The following is a 15,498-nucleotide window of genomic DNA, read 5'->3' as shown; positions in this document are numbered from 1 at the left end:
AGGAGTTGTCTCCAGTATAATGTACTTGGTTAAATCCTGCAGGACTAGTATGGAGCCAAGTGCAGTTAAGCAGGTGCATGCTTGCTATTCCAGGTCTGTTGCAGAGGATCATTCTCTCTGTCTGGAACATGAAGATCCAGGCTTTGGATTGCCAGATGGCTCTGCTCCCGGGGTATTGCAGAGCTAAAGTTGGTGGTTGATGGTTCGAAATGTGGGGAAGCGATAAGGAAAGATGACCACTGATGCCAGCTTCTCCAGTTGGTTAGAAGGTGGCATTAGTTCAGTGGCCTTGATCTCCACAGGAGAAAATACTGCCCATCAATATCTTGGATTTTAGGCCAGTACGCCTTGCTCTGGATGTTGGGACAAACCAGGACAAACCAGTTGTAGGTGTAATCCGGAAATTCCTCTGCAGGTACAAAAAGTGCTGACTCTATCACTAGTACATACTCCAGGTATAGAATAATGGCAGGGGGAACTCTGCAAGTGGATCTACTGGATTCCAAGTTCTACAACAAGTGGGAACCGGTTGTGTCTGGGACGAAAGTCCCACCGGAAATAGGGGCAGATGCACTGGTAACACCTTAGGGACCAGTTCTCCCTTATTTGATGCTTTCCCTCTGTCTCGACAAATGCCACATCGTTTGCGAACACTGATAATAGTGTTAGCTGAATTAGCCCAGGAGGACTTGGTACGCAGACATAGCGAGGCTTGAGCTGGTCGCTCCTTGAACACTCCCAGTGCAGCAGGACCTAATGGTCTTGAGTCCTGTATCTCCACACTGTTGAGCCCCTGGAAGCTGGTTTCAGGGAACCTCGATTACAGGACTTGGAAATATTTTTTTCCTGGTGGAAGCAAGGAAGTGGCACCCACAAGAATATGAGTGGGAAATTTTATTTCCTTTCTCCAGTCAGTGAGGGAAAGGAGATTGGCCTTAAGTACCATTTAAGGCGGGGGTCTCGAACTGGCGGCCCTCCAGCTGTTGTGAAACTACAAGTCCCATCATGCCTCTGCCTGTGGGGAGTCATATTTATAACTGTCAGCCTTCCAGTGCTTCATGGGACTTGTAGTTCCACAACAGCTGGAGGGCCACCAGTTTGAGACCCCGGATTTAAGGGTTCAAGTTCATCCCTATCCATTTTTTCCAGAGGCCATTGTTTCTCACTCACTTGATTCATACTTCATACAGCGTGTAGCGTAGATAGTCCCACATTTCAGGCCACTCTTGTGTTCTTGGGACTGGGATTTGCTCTTGGCTGTCTTTGCAGAGGCCATTTTTTGAACCAATTGGTAGACTGTTAGTCCTTATCCATCTCTATTGCCTAGAGTGGTTTCTAGTTTTCACTTGAATCAGGAGAGTGTCTTTTTTATTTTTCTACTAAACCACAGTCGGCAGGAGAAAGATCGCTACCTACTCTAGAGGTAGATCAGATGCTCAGGGTCTACTTGAGTTGTCAGCATAGGTCAGGAATCCTGATTTGTGCAGCCAGAAGAGCCCAGGAAGGACAGGCGGCATCCAGGTTGAATGTTTAGCAGTGGATCTGCCAGTTTATCAATGATCCCTATGGTTTTAAAAGGCAAAATCCAATTTTTTTTTTTTTTTCTGGGGAGAGATTCTCTTCAGGGTGTGGGGGAGTATCTTGGGCCATCTGCCATCAGGTGTCAGTGGTACAGGTCTTTAAGTTTATACATCCACAGGGTTTTTACCAGTTGGATGTCAAGGACATGGAGGAGACTGCCTTTGGTCTCAGCATATTACAAACAGTAATAGTGGCAGTTTCTGCGATGGTGTCTCCCTCCCCCAAGGGCATTGCTTGGGCACATCCCAGATATTAATGACTGCTCTGTGTCCCATGATGTATGATAAAGAAAATAGGATTTTTCCTATAGCTTACCTGTAAACTCCTTTTCTTGGATTACATCACGGGACACAGAGATCCCTCCCCTCCTGTCTGGGAAGTTTATTGCTTGCTACAAAACTGAGGTACTTCCTGTGTAGGGGGGGTCATATAGGGGAGGACTTCTTGTTTGATTTACCAGTGTCCATACACCAGTAGGTGGCGTATAACGCAGATAGTAATGACTTCTCTGTGTTCGGTGATGTATTCCAAGAAAGGGATTTTTACAGGTAAACACTAGGAAAAAGCCTAGTTTTTTTTTAAACACCTGAAATAGGCTCTAGTATTTTCTGACACATTAGCAGTAAGGGTAATTACTGTCATGTTGAGTCACGTAAGTCCACATGAACCTCTCTTCAGTAGGAAAGTGTTAAAGAATTCCAGACATGGTATATTTTTACATATTTTCATTGGTCCAGCTTGGACCAGTGTAACTATGTACAGTGGGGATGGAAAGTATTCAGACCACCTTAAATTTTTCACTCTTTGTTATATTGCAGCCATTTGCAAAAATCATTTAAGTTCATTTTTTTTTCCTCATTAATGTACACACAGCACCCAATATTGACAGAAAAACGCAGAATTGTTGACATTTTTGCAGATTTATTAAAAAAGATAAACTGAAATATCACATGGTCCTAAGTATTCAAACCCTTTGCTGTGATACTCATATATTTAACTCAGGTGATGTCCATTACTTCTGATCATCATTTAAATCGTTCTACACCTTCATTTCTGTCCAGCTGTGTTTGATTATACTGATTGGACTTGATTAGGAAAGCCACACACCTGTCTATATAAGACCTTACAGCTCACAGTGCATGTCAGAGCAAATGAGAATCGTGAGGTCAAAGGAACTGCCTGAAGAGCTCAGAGACAGACTTGTGGCAAGGCACAGATCTGGCCAAGGTTACAAAAAAATTTTTGCTGCACTTAAGGTTCCTAAGAGCACAGTGGCCTCCATAATCCTTAAATGGAAGACCTTTGGGATGACCAGAACCCTTCCTAGAGCTGGCCGTCTGGCCAAACTGAGCTATTGGGGGAGAAGAGCCTTGGTGAGAGATGTAAAGAAGAACCCAAAGATCACTGTGGCTGAGCTCCAGAGATGCAGCCGGGAGATGGGAGAAAGTTGTAGAGAGTCAACTATCACTGCAGCCCTCCACCAGGCGGGGCTTTATGGCAGAGTGGAAGCCTCTCCTCAGTGCAAGACACATGAAAGCCTGCATGGAGTTTGCTAAAAAACACCCGAAGGACTCCAAGATGGTGAGAAATAAGATTCTCTGATCTGATGAAACCAAGATAAAACTTTTTGGGCTTAATTCTAAGTGGTATGTGTGGAGAAAACCAGGCACTGCTCATCACCTGTCTAATACAGTCCCAGCAATGAAGCATGGTGGTGGCAGCATCATGCTGTGGGGGTGTTTTTCAGCTGCAGGGACAGGACGACTGGTTGCAATCGAGGGAAAGATGAATGCGGCCAAGTACAGGGATATCCTGGGCGAAAACCTTTTCCAGAGTGCTTAGGACCTCAGACTGGGCCCAAGGTTTACCTTCCAACAAGACAATGACCCTAAGCACACAGCTAAAATAACGAAGGAGTGGCTTCACATCAACTCCGTGACTGTTCTTGAATGGCCCAGCCAGAGCCCTGACTTAAACCCAATTGAGCATCTCTGGAGAGACCTAAAAATGGCTGTCCACCAACATTTACCATCCAACCTGACAGAACTGGAGAGGATCTGCAAGGAGGAATGGCAGAGGATCCCCAAATCCAGGTGTGAAAAACTTGTTGCATCTTTCCCAAAAAGACTCATGGCTGTATTAGATCAAAAGGGTGCTTCTACTAAATACTGAGCAAAGGGTCTGAATACTTAGGACCATGTGATATTTCAGTTTTTCTTTTTTAATAAATCTGCAAAAATGTCAACAATTCTGTGTTTTTCTGTCAATATGGGGTGCTGTGTGTACATTAATGAGGAAAAAAATGAACTTAAATGATTTTAGCAAATGGCTGCAATATAACAAAGAGTGAAATATTTAAGGGGGTCTGAATACTTTCCGTCCCCACTGTATATACTATACCTGGCTGATGCACCTGGAATCTGGAAATTACTGAAGTAGGCACCAATACTCCAGTGATCTCCACTTTCTTCAGGGTCTTGTGTGGCGTGGCCATCCTGATGCCTTGTGAATATAGGAGGTTAGCTGCTTGGCACGGTCATCATTCAGAGAATGTTTTGTATTTTCTAAATGGATAAGGTGGAGAGCGTTGCATCACTCTCCTATGCATGTACTATGCAGACTTTCTGGGCTTTGTTGCTGCAATTTACGGTGTTTATTCTTTCTGATCTTTTTTACCACAGGATGTTTTTGAGATGAGATTTGCAAAGATGCCAGATGAACCTGTGGAGGCCCCTGCCCCACCCCCCGCCCCTGCTCCAGTGGTCAGTAAAAGCATAGAAAGTAGTCACACTAGTGAGGAGAGCTCCTCTGAGACTGACAGCTCTGACTCTGAAGAAGAGCGAGCCACGCGGCTGGCCGAGCTCCAGGAGCAGGTGAGGACAACATACTCTGTGAAAACTCTTCTGCAGGTTTGTGGGTGAACCGCTTTTGTTTCATTCTTTGCTTTTCATCAACGCATTTAATCATTTTTTTTTTTGCTTCCTGTTTAGTAAATGTAGAAATACTGAATTTACATAAGCTATCTGTTTTATGTAAAATTACTATAGAAAATTAGGGTAGGATTCTGATTTAAAAAATGATTTTCAGTCGGAGTTTGTATGGGCTCATAAGTTCCCTAAACTCAAACAACAATTCCAATGTTTACTGAAAAAAAACATGGCACTTTAGCTTTCCACAACTTTTCTAGAAACAGTCTGCCATTTGTTTAGAATATTAGACTGGTGCAGGCATGGCACCTACAACAATGGATGTCCATTGAACAATGAAACCTCCACCTTTCCCTTGTTTAACATGGTCCACATCCCATATTCCACAATCTCTGAAGGCACACCTGCTTTAGGCCCCTGGATCAGGATCTGTGCCCAGGGTTTCATGCATTGTGACCTCTCGCCTATACATACAATTTTATACCCAGTCATTGGCAACCCAGTGTTTCACCTAGGCTCTCTTGATGGCCCATTCCATAGTTTTCTACCCAAACCAAGCCAGTCACCTCCTCCACTCAGGACACTGGCCTTAAATAGGGAATATGATGAATCCAGAAGGTCCTTATTTTCTAAACCGTTGAAAGGTATTACAACTTAATCACTTTATACTTTTCTTCCCACTGCATTCTCCTGACCTTTGACTGCCTTTAAAAAGCTCTATTTACACTGGCCAGCTTTGATCTTTTTTGTCCCTTCTATACCAACTGCTTCCTCAACCAAATAAAGTACACACTATCCCCCCTGCAACAGTGCTTTAAATCCGCCCTGTGAGGAGGGAGGGATCAGAGAGCCACAGCTCTCGTTCACAACATTGGATCGAGATCGGGCTCAGGTAAGTATAAAGGGGTGGGGTTGATCCTTTGACACAGTTTTTTTTTTTTTTTTTTTTACCTCAATACATAAAAACCTTTAGAACCACTTTAATTTTCTTCAATGTACCTTCTTCAGATGTGGTAAATTTTTCTGTGTACCAAACAGCCAATTAAAGGAGCACACACAGGAGGCTGACACTGTTGCAGCTTATAAAGTAGCAGTTTTGCACTGGTCAGTCTGCAATAGCCTCTGTAATGTAAAAAGTGATCAGAATTTTTTTTAATTTTTTTTTTTTTACTGAAAATATAGGTTTGACAAACAGATCAAATATTGTAATATTGTTGGACATAAATTCCAGCTATCATCCTTTCATACTTTTTTTTTTTTTTTTTTTTTTTATAGTTTTTATGCTTTCAGAAAATATTAAAGTGTATATTAGCCCTTAAAGAAAAAAAAAGTCTCTTGTTTGTTCCCTTTTGGTCTGCTAAATATGCCATTGAAAGTTTGTTTTGTTATATCTGTTCGGTAAGTGCAACAACATTACCTATTGATTTTGCCAGAAAAAGCTGGTAACTTCTTTGCTCTCTGCGTGTGCACAAGAAGGAGTTATGAAGATGAGCAGGGGATAACAGCAAATAGGGAAGTGTATGTGTACATTTTTAATCCATCAGAAATGAAAGTATAACTTTGGATGGAGTGGTGCAGGATTAGAACACCTGTCTGTCTACCTGTTAGGGAGATTCACCGTCTCAATTTGTCCTTTTTACCATTAACATTGAAAGTAAAAGAAAATCTCAAATTTGGGGTTGTCCTCAGAAAAGTAATGGAGGAGATATCTTCCAATGGGAAAACTAGTTCTGGTGACCTGGGGGTCCCCAAGGAATTCCCTCAATTTGCAAGGCTTTCCTGTCAATTCCTGTTTGGCTATGGGAGAGGAAGTAAATAAAAATCTCCTGAAATGGTACACAGAGGGGAAAAAAAATCTCACGGGTTATAATCCTCCGTTACTCCCTCCAAAATGAAAAAAAAAGTTTTTGGCTATAGTTTTACTTTAAGCATGGCTGACAACATATGCTTAGGATTTACGTTATATCAGAGAGAAATGTAGGAGCACATTATATTTCTTGCACATCAACATTTAGCTTTTTTGTACTTGTAGCATGTTTAAAGGTATAAAACATGAGAAAATGTGCATGTAAATTATTTTTAATTTTGCCTTGACAAATGTCTTTTGGGGTTTTACTCAATCTTCAAATGAAAAAACATATTTTAGCGCATGTGTTTAAAATTGGTCAGAAAGTGAAAAGGTTACATATCCTTCCTGTCGGAAGGATATTGAATGTTACAATTCTGGTTTGTTGTACATGTGCACTTGTAAATTACTGTTGTTTTTGTTTTTTTTCTCCCTGTGCACATTTTCATGATCTCCCTTGGTCTTTAGTTTTAAAGTGATTCTTTTTTTGGGGGGTTTAAAATAAACATGTTATACTTGCCTGCTCTGTGCATAAGTTTTGCGCAATACAGTTTTAGATGGGGCTCACGTAAGTATAAGGGGGGCTGGGGGAATCCTAATTACAGAAGTTTTTTTTTTTTTTTTTTACCTTAATGCAGAGAATGCATTAAGGTAAAAAAAAAACCCTTGAGCCTTTAGAACAACTTTAATTTTATAATTCATGAACGTTTAAATTATGCTATGCAGTAATGATTATCTTCTTTCCCAGCTGAAGGCTGTACATGAGCAACTGGCTGCATTGTCACAGGCACCGGTCAACAAACCAAAGAAAAAGAAAGAAAAGAAAGAGAAAGAGAAAGAAAAGAAGAAAAAGGATAAAGACAAAGAAAAGGAAAAAGAGAAAGAGAAGCACAAGGTGAAGACGGAGGAGGAGAAGAAAATTAAACCAGCCCAGCCGGTCAAGCCTGTTCCACCTAAGAAAGCGCCCACAAAGAAAGCGAACAGTACGACGACCACCACTGCATCAACTACAGTGGCCCCTGCTCCCAATAGGTAAGAACAAGAGCACTTAATCAATGCTTTGCTGCATAAATTTGGGATAAAATCTTAGGAACAAAGAACACGGAGGAGAGATGGGTTTGCTTTAAGAGCATAATAAATAAGGGCATTAGCCAATGTATCCCATTGGGTAAAAAATTTAAAAGAGTGAACAAAAGTCCTGGATGGCTTAACTCCAATGTAAAAATGCATAAAAAAGCAAAGGAGAAGGCCTTCAAAAAATACTAGGTTGAGGGATCATCATCAGCATTCAGACTTTATAAAGAATGCAACAAGAAATGTAAGGGTGCAATAAGGACGGCTAAGATAGAAGATGAAAGACACATAGCGGAGGAGAACAAAAAAAAATCTTTAAGTATGTAAACAGTAAAAAAAAAGGACAGACCATATTGGCCCCATAAAGAATGAGGAAGGACATCTGGTTACAAAGGATGGGGAAATGGTCAAGGTATTGAATTTATTCTTCTCCTCAGTCTTCACGAGGGAATCGGGGGGCTTCAGTAACCAAAACTGCAGTGTTTATCCTCATGACACATTACAGGAAGCACCTCCATGGTTAACAGAGGACAGAATTAAAATTAGACTTGGGAAACTTAACATTAATAAATCACCGGGACAGATGGCTTGCACCCGAGGGTACTTAGGGAACTCAGTCAAGTAATTGCCAGACCATCGTTCCTATTTTTTACTGACAGTCTACTGACTGGAATGGTACCAGTTGATTGGAGAAAAGCCAATGTGGCACCAATATTTAAAAAGGGCCCAAAATACATCCCAGTTAGCCTAACATCAATAGTATGTAAACTCTTGGAGGGGATGATAATGTATACAAGATTTTAGTGAAGAGAACGGTATCATTAGCAGTAATCAGCATGGTGGTGAGTTGCCATCTAGATGAAGAAAGGCCCGTAGACGTGGTGTATCTGGGTTTTGCAAAAGCATTTGACACAGTTCCCCATAAATGTTTACTGTACAAAATAAGGTCTGTTGGCATGGACCATAGGGTGAGTACATGGATTGAAAACTGGCTACAAGGGCGAATTCAGAGGGTGGTGATAAATGGGGGAGTATTCAGAATGGTCAGGGGTGGGTAGTGGGGTCCCCCAGGGTTCTGTGTTGGGACCAATCCTATTTAATTTGTTCATAAACGACCTGGAGGATGGGGTAAACAGTTCAGTTCAATCTCTGTATTTGCGGACGATACTAAGCTAAGCAGGGCAGTAGCTTCTCCGCAGGATGTGGAAACTTTGCAAAAAGATCTGAACAAATTAATGGGGTGGGCAACTACATGGCAAATGAGGTTCAATGTAGAAAAATGTAAAATAATGCATTTGGGTGGCAAATATATGAATGCAATCTATACACGGGGGGAGAACCTCTGGGGGAATCTAGGATGGAAAAGGACCTGGGGGTCCTAGTAGATGATAGGCTCTGCAATGGCATGCAATGCCAAGCTGCTGCTAACAAAGCAAATAGAATATTAGAATATTGGCATGCATTAAAAAGGGGATCAACTCCAGAGATGAAACGATAATTCTCCCGCTCTACAAGACTCTGCTTCGGCCGCACCTAGAGTATGCTGTCCAGTTCTGGGCACCAGTCCTCAGGAAGGATGTACTGGAAATGGAGCGAGCACAAAGAAGCGCAACAAAGCTAATAAAGGGTCTGGAGGATATTCGTTATGAGGAAAGGTTGCAAGCACTAAACTTATTCTCTCTGGAGAAGAGACGCTTGAGAGGGGATATGATTTCAATATACAAATGCCATACTGGTGACCCCACTATAGGGATAAAACTTTTTTGCAGAAGGGAGTTTAACAAGACTCGTGGCCACTTATTAAAATTAGAAGAAAAGAGGTTTAACCTTAAACTACGTAGAGGGTTCTTTACTGTAAAAGCGGCAAGGATGTGGAATTCCCTTCCACAGGCGGTGGTCTCAGCGGGGAGCATCGATAGTTTCAAGAAACTATTAGATAAGCACCTGAACGACCGCCACATACAGGGTCATACAATGTAATACTGACCTATAATCACACACATGGGTTGGACTTGATGGACTTTTTTCAACCTCGCCTACTATGTAACTTGTATCAGCCCAGGAATTTCCTTTTTGCAACAGAATGTTGGGTATTATAACATCAGTCCTCAAAAAATCCGCTCGCCTGCTCGCATTTTGCGAGTGGATTTTGAGGGCTGGCAAGTGTGGGTTGCCCGGGGGGGGCAACCTGGGTTTGTCGGAGCGATGGTAGGGGAAGGGTGAGGAGAGGAGAGCCACCGCTGCCTGGTTGATCAGAGTGCGGGGAACATAGCTTTAATTTCAGTAGCTGTGTGTTCCCTGCCGCGCGCTGTCATATACAGCCCCTCCTCTTTTTCTGGGCGTTTTGATAGACCGATCACCCGTCCCAGTATTGTAGGGGTGATCTGTCTATCAAAGTGCCTGGATGAGGGGCTGTATATGATGGCGCACACAGCTATTGAAATTAAAGCTGTTATGTTCCCCGCGCTCTGATCAACCAAGCGGAGGCGGCTCTCCTCTCCCTTCCCCCTACACAGGTAGGCTGCATTGGGGGCACAGGGCTGCATTGGGGGCACAGGGCTGCACTGGCGGGCACATAGCTGCACTGGCGGACATATAGCTGCATTGGGGACACAGATAAAGTTGTTAATATCTATTTGCTTTCTCGAACATCACGGGACATAGAGCCACAGTAATTAATGATGGGTTATATAGGGTATCACTGGTGATTGGACACTGGCTCACCCTATCAGAAAGTTCAACCCCCCTATATATTCCCCCCCTTGCAGGGATACCTCAGTTTTTACGCCAGTGTCTTAGGTAATGGACGTGTAAAGATGTCCTGTGCTGAGCTCCAAAGGGAATATCCTATATCCTATACTGGGGCAAGCCAGGCAGACCGGATCCATTCAAAGTGTCCTTTTGTGGCCGATTTGGATGGTACCCGGGCCTCGTGTCCGAAGAAACGAGGTTTTACCTGTAACGCTTCTCTTTTTAGAGAGCTGGACCCCGCATATTAGAAAATGGTTTTTCTAGCCTAATTTCTAGCCGGGTGCTTTACAGGGCCAGAACTGTGGATCTCCCTATTCGTAGGGGGCCCCAGTCTCTGACGGTTTTTTCAAACGGAGCCCATCGTGAGAGGTGAAGATTGGGTCTGTATAACAGAACCCTGCGGCTGGATAAGGTAAGAGGAGATTCCACAGAATTTTTTAATTCTAGTAGGATTTCTCCTTTAAGGTAAATGCATGCTATGCCTATTGTGACCACCGGGGGCTGCCAAGAGCACATACCTTGTCATGCTGATGTTGGTCTCAGTGTTCTCACGCTGCACAGCGTCTCTGGCCGGCTCCAGGTAGGATGGGATGGGGGGATTTCTCCTGTACGAATGTTCCCGCCAGGCTAGGGGGAGGCCACAGGTGTCTGTAAAGCGGTTGTACGCCGCTCGAGCGCCGCCGCCATTTACAGGCTACAGGCACATCACTACCGGCCTCTCTCCTTCCTCCCCCAGCCTTCCTCCATATTGTTTCCAGAGGGTCGGCCAGCACGGGAAGCACTAGTTTTTTCGAAATTCGGGGGGGGGGGTTTAACGCACTATGTACAGGTGCACACAGCCTTTGGAGGGACACAGAGCTGACGGTCGCATGTAAGGTGGGACACAGGCATTCTTCTAGGCAGCATTTACTAGGTAACACCAGACTGGGCTTTTGGTAGCGGGGCTTTTAGCCGGATTACATCGCTCAGCAGTCAGTGTTCATTTTGTGATACCTCCACCTTGTTGCTTTGCACTATGGGTAGAAGAGGTTCAAACAACCCAAGAACCAGAGACTCTAGGGGATCTCGTTCGGGTACTGAGGACCCCCTTTCTGCACCATCCTCCCCCCCTGAGGGGCCAGGGATGGCTAGCCAGAGGGAGCCATTGGGGTCAGGGGCTATACTTGCCTCCGGCACTTCAGCCCCTGTATACATTACACAGGAGGTTTTTTCCTCAACCAGTGGTTTAGAGGAGAGATTAATGGCCGTGATTACATCTTCACTCGGTGGACGAAAACGTACTAGGCCTTCCTCTGTTTCCCAAGACCCTCAGGAAGAGGAGCTCTGGGATAATTGAGACGAATCCCTTTCAGAGGATCAGAATGGGACAGATAATTCCTCTTCTGAGGAATCAGGTGGAGAGGGACCCTCTGCGACTTCCCAGGAGGAGAAAGTCTTAGTGCAGATCCTTACTGGATTGGTCTGCTCCACATTTAAGTTGCCCGCATCTGAATCAGTTAAAGAACCCTCTTCTTCTTTGGGGTCACTGAAGCCTCCTCAAACAGCACATGCTTTTCCTGTTCATAATGTACTTGAAAAGCTCATTTATTCTGAGTGGGATTACCCAGATAAACGTTTTTTTTCCGCTGAAAAAGTTTTCAACACTTTATCTGATGGAAGAAAAGTTTATAAAAATGTGGGGAAAACCGGCCATTGATGCCGCCATTTCCTCTGTAAATAATAGTCTGACTTGTCCTGTAGACAATGTTCAGATGCTCAGGGATCCTGTATATAAAAAGATGGAATCCCTATTGAAGGATGTTTTCTCCTTGGCAGGTTCAGTGGCTCAACCTGCAGTTGCAGCGATTGGAGTCTGTCAATACTTAAGAGACCATGTTAAGCAGGTTATCAAAGTATTACCTGAACAGCAGGCCCAGGGGTTGGCTAACCTTCCTGCGGCCCTATGTTACGTTGTTGACGCCATCAGATTCTATCGTGCAAACCTCTCGTCTTTCACTGGGGTTGGAGCATATACGTAGAATCCTGTGGTTGAAAAATTTGTCAGCCGAAGCACCATGTAAGAAGCTGCTGGCTGGGTTTTCATTTCGTGGTGCAAGGTTGTTTGGAGAAGTCTTGGATGACTATATCCAGAAGATCTCTTGTGGGAAAAGTACTCTCTTACCTGTCAAGAAGAAGAGTAAGCGTCCCTCTTTCAAACGGACTCTTTCCCCAGCGCCAGGGGCTTCGGCCTCCAGGCAGTCTCGACGGCCTCCTCCGTCTGTGTTCAGAAACAAGAGTCAACCCCAGGAACAAAAGAAATCCTGGGGGAAGAAGCCTACTAGGCAAAACCCTAAGACCTCTTCATGAAGGGGCGCCCCCGCTCGCAAGAATGGGGGGAAGACTGCGACAGTTCTCAGAGCTCTGGCAGGAGGACTTCCAGCACAGATGGGTAATCTCCACAGTAACCCTAGCGTACAAGTTGGAGTTTCAGGAATTTCCCTCACCTCGGTTCCTCAGATCAAGTGTCCCCAGAGAAGAAGCAGTCGCTCCTTCTAGCGTTAGAGCGACTTTTGTCGCAGGAGGTCATTATGATGGTTCTCGCAAAGGACCAAGGATTGGGCTTCTATTCCAACCTTTTTACGGTCCAAAAACCAAATGGGCATGTCAGACCCATTCTGGATTTAAGAGATGAACCGATTCCTAAGGATTCAGTCCTTCCGCATGGAATCAATTCGGACAGTAGTCTCCACCCTGCAGGGAGGAGAATTTCTGGCATTGATAGACATCAGAGATGCTTATCTGCATGTGCCCATTTTTCCTGCTCATCAGAAGTTTCTGCGCTTCGAGCTAGGAGGGTGCCATTTCCAGTTTGTGGGTCTGCCTTTTGGGATAGCCACTGCACCTCGAGTGTTCACAAAGGTCTTGGCCCCTCCTCTGGCCAGATTAAGGGCTCAGGGTATAGCTGTCATAGCATACCTAGACGACCTGCTACTGATAGACCGGTCGGTAGCCTCCTTGAACGGGAACTTGAGAACCACAGTCAAGTATCTGGAACACCTAGGTTGGATCCTCAACCTAGAAAAATCTTTCCTAAAACCAGTAAGAAGACTGGAGTATTTATGTCTGATCATAGATACAAGCCAGGAGAAAGTATTTCTACCTCAGGCAAAGATCACTACTTTAAGGGAGCTGATTCTGGCAGTCAGGACCAAAAAGGGTCCTTCTGTCGGCCTTTGTATGAGGCTGCTAGGGAAGATGGTGTCTTCATTCGAAGCAGTTCCTTATGCTCAGTTTTATTCAAGACTGCTGCAACACAGTATTCTGTCGGCCTGGAACAAGAAAGTTCAGGCATTAGACTTTCCGATGCACCTGTCTCATGCGGTTCGTCAGAGTCTCAATTGGTGGCTCATTCCCGAAAACCTGCAGAAGGGGAAATCCTTTCTGCCGGTTACCTGGACGGTGGTAACAACAGAATCCAGTCTGTCAGGTTGGGGAGCAGTTCTGGAACAGTCTGCGGTTCAGGGAGTATGGTCCAAGACAGAGAGGACCTTACCCATCAACATTCTGGAAATCCGTGTGGTATGTCTAGCCCTAAAGGCCTGGACTATCAGGCTACAGGGTTGCCCGGTCAGGATCCAGTCCGACAATCGACAATGCCACAGCAGTGGCCTATGTCAATCATCAGGGAGGCACCAGGAGCCGAGCCGCTCAAAAAGAGGTGAACCAGATCTTAGTCTGGGTTGAGAGGCATGTGCCATGCATATCGGCAGTTTTCATTCCAGGGATGGAGAACTGGCAGGCGGACTATTTATGTCGCCAGAAATTACTTCCAGGGGAATGGTCTCTACATCCCCAGTCAATTCAATATTCCAGTCGCACACGTTCCCGGGTAAACGGCATAGAGCATTAATGGGTGCTGTAACGATTACCAGTTGGGTTCTGGAAGCATCAAACAGAAGTACATCTTCGCCAGCACACCATGGATCAGCAGACAAGGTTGTCCAAAAAAGGTTTTTTAATCGAAAATGGTCACATCACAAGGGGGGTGCAACGTTTCGGGGCCGCGCAGGACCCCTTCGTCAGGCATCACTTGCCTGACGAAGGGGTCCTGCGCGGCCCCAAAACGTTGCACCCCCCTTGTGATGTGACCATTTTCGATTAAAAAACCTTTTTTGGACAACCTTGTCTGCTGATCCATGGTGTGCTGGCAAAGATGTACTTCTGGTCTCTACATCCCGACGTCTTTTGGAACATATGCCAAAGATGGGGGGTCCCAGATGTAGATCTCTTTGCATCCCGATTCAACAAAAAGATAGACAGATTTGTGGCAAGAACAAGAGATCCTCTTGCATGCGGGATGGATGCGTTGGTGATTCCGTGGCATCGGTTCTCACTGATTTATGCATTCCCGCCTATTCTGCTACTGCCGCGACTTCTTCGCAGGATCAGGAAGGAAAGGAATTCAGTACTTCTGGTGGCCCCCGCTTGGCCCAGAAGGACGTGGTATGCGGATATAGTAAGGATGAGGGTGGGTTCCCCGTGGACACTACCGGTACGATCAGACCTGTTATCTCAAGGTCCAGTGTTCCATCCTGTCTTACAAAGGCTAAATTTGACGGTTTGGCTATTGAGACCCATGTTCTGAAGAGTCGTGGGCTTTCAGGTTCTGTGATATCTACCTTGATCAATGCAAGGAAGCCAGCTTCCAGAATGATTTATCATAGAGTCTGGAAAGCTTATGTATCCTGATGTGAATCCAGGGGTTGGCATCCCAGAAAATATGGGATAGGTAGAATTCTTGATTTTCTACAGTTGGGTTTAGAGATGAAGCTGGCCTTGAATACCATCAAGGGCCAGGTCTCGGCCTTATCAGTATTATTTCAACAGCCACTTGCTTCGCATTCTTTGGTGCGAAACTTCATACAGGGGGTGACGCGTCTTAATCCTCCGGTTAAGGCGCCCCTAAACCCCTGGGACTCGAACTTGGTTCTGTCTGTGTTACAGAAACAGCCATTTGAACCAAAAAGTCAGATTCCTTTGATCTTGTTGACAAGGAAGTTATTTTTTTTTGGTGGCTATTTCTTCCTGCGAGAAAAGTATCAGAACTAGCAGCCCTTTCCTGTAAGGAGCCTTATTTGATTGTACACAGGGATAGAGTGGTACTGCGCCCTCATCCTAGTTATTTACCAAAGGTGGTTTCTGATTTTCATTTAAACCAGGACATTGTTCTGCCTTCCTTTTTTCCAGATCCCTGTTCTTCGGAAGAGAGATCACTACATTCGTTGGATGTAGTAAGAGCAGTCAAGGCCTATCTCGAGGCAACTGTTCAGATTTGCAAAA

General features: G+C 44.7%; 1 protein-coding gene across 10 annotated transcripts in view; it reads left to right on the top strand.

Moving 5' to 3' along the window:
* The window catches only part of BRD3 (bromodomain containing 3), a 123,631-nt gene that overhangs the window by 70,520 nt on the left and 37,613 nt on the right, over window positions 1–15,498 (top strand). For 8 of the 10 annotated variants that reach the window (XM_073599584.1, XM_073599583.1, XM_073599582.1 and 5 more), the window contains 2 exons: window positions 4,263–4,490; window positions 7,103–7,386. In XM_073599584.1, the coding sequence (XP_073455685.1) occupies window positions 4,263–4,490; window positions 7,103–7,386 (512 nt within the window). The remainder of the gene's footprint in view (window positions 1–4,262; window positions 4,491–7,102; window positions 7,387–15,498) is intronic. The other 2 variants (XM_073599579.1, XM_073599580.1) reach the window with 1 other exon arrangement.

This window comes from Aquarana catesbeiana, linkage group LG09, assembly GCF_042186555.1.
Source record: "Aquarana catesbeiana isolate 2022-GZ linkage group LG09, ASM4218655v1, whole genome shotgun sequence".
NCBI classification, from domain to species: Eukaryota; Metazoa; Chordata; class Amphibia; order Anura; family Ranidae; genus Aquarana; species Aquarana catesbeiana.
This window is presented reverse-complemented; position numbering and strand designations above follow the sequence as displayed.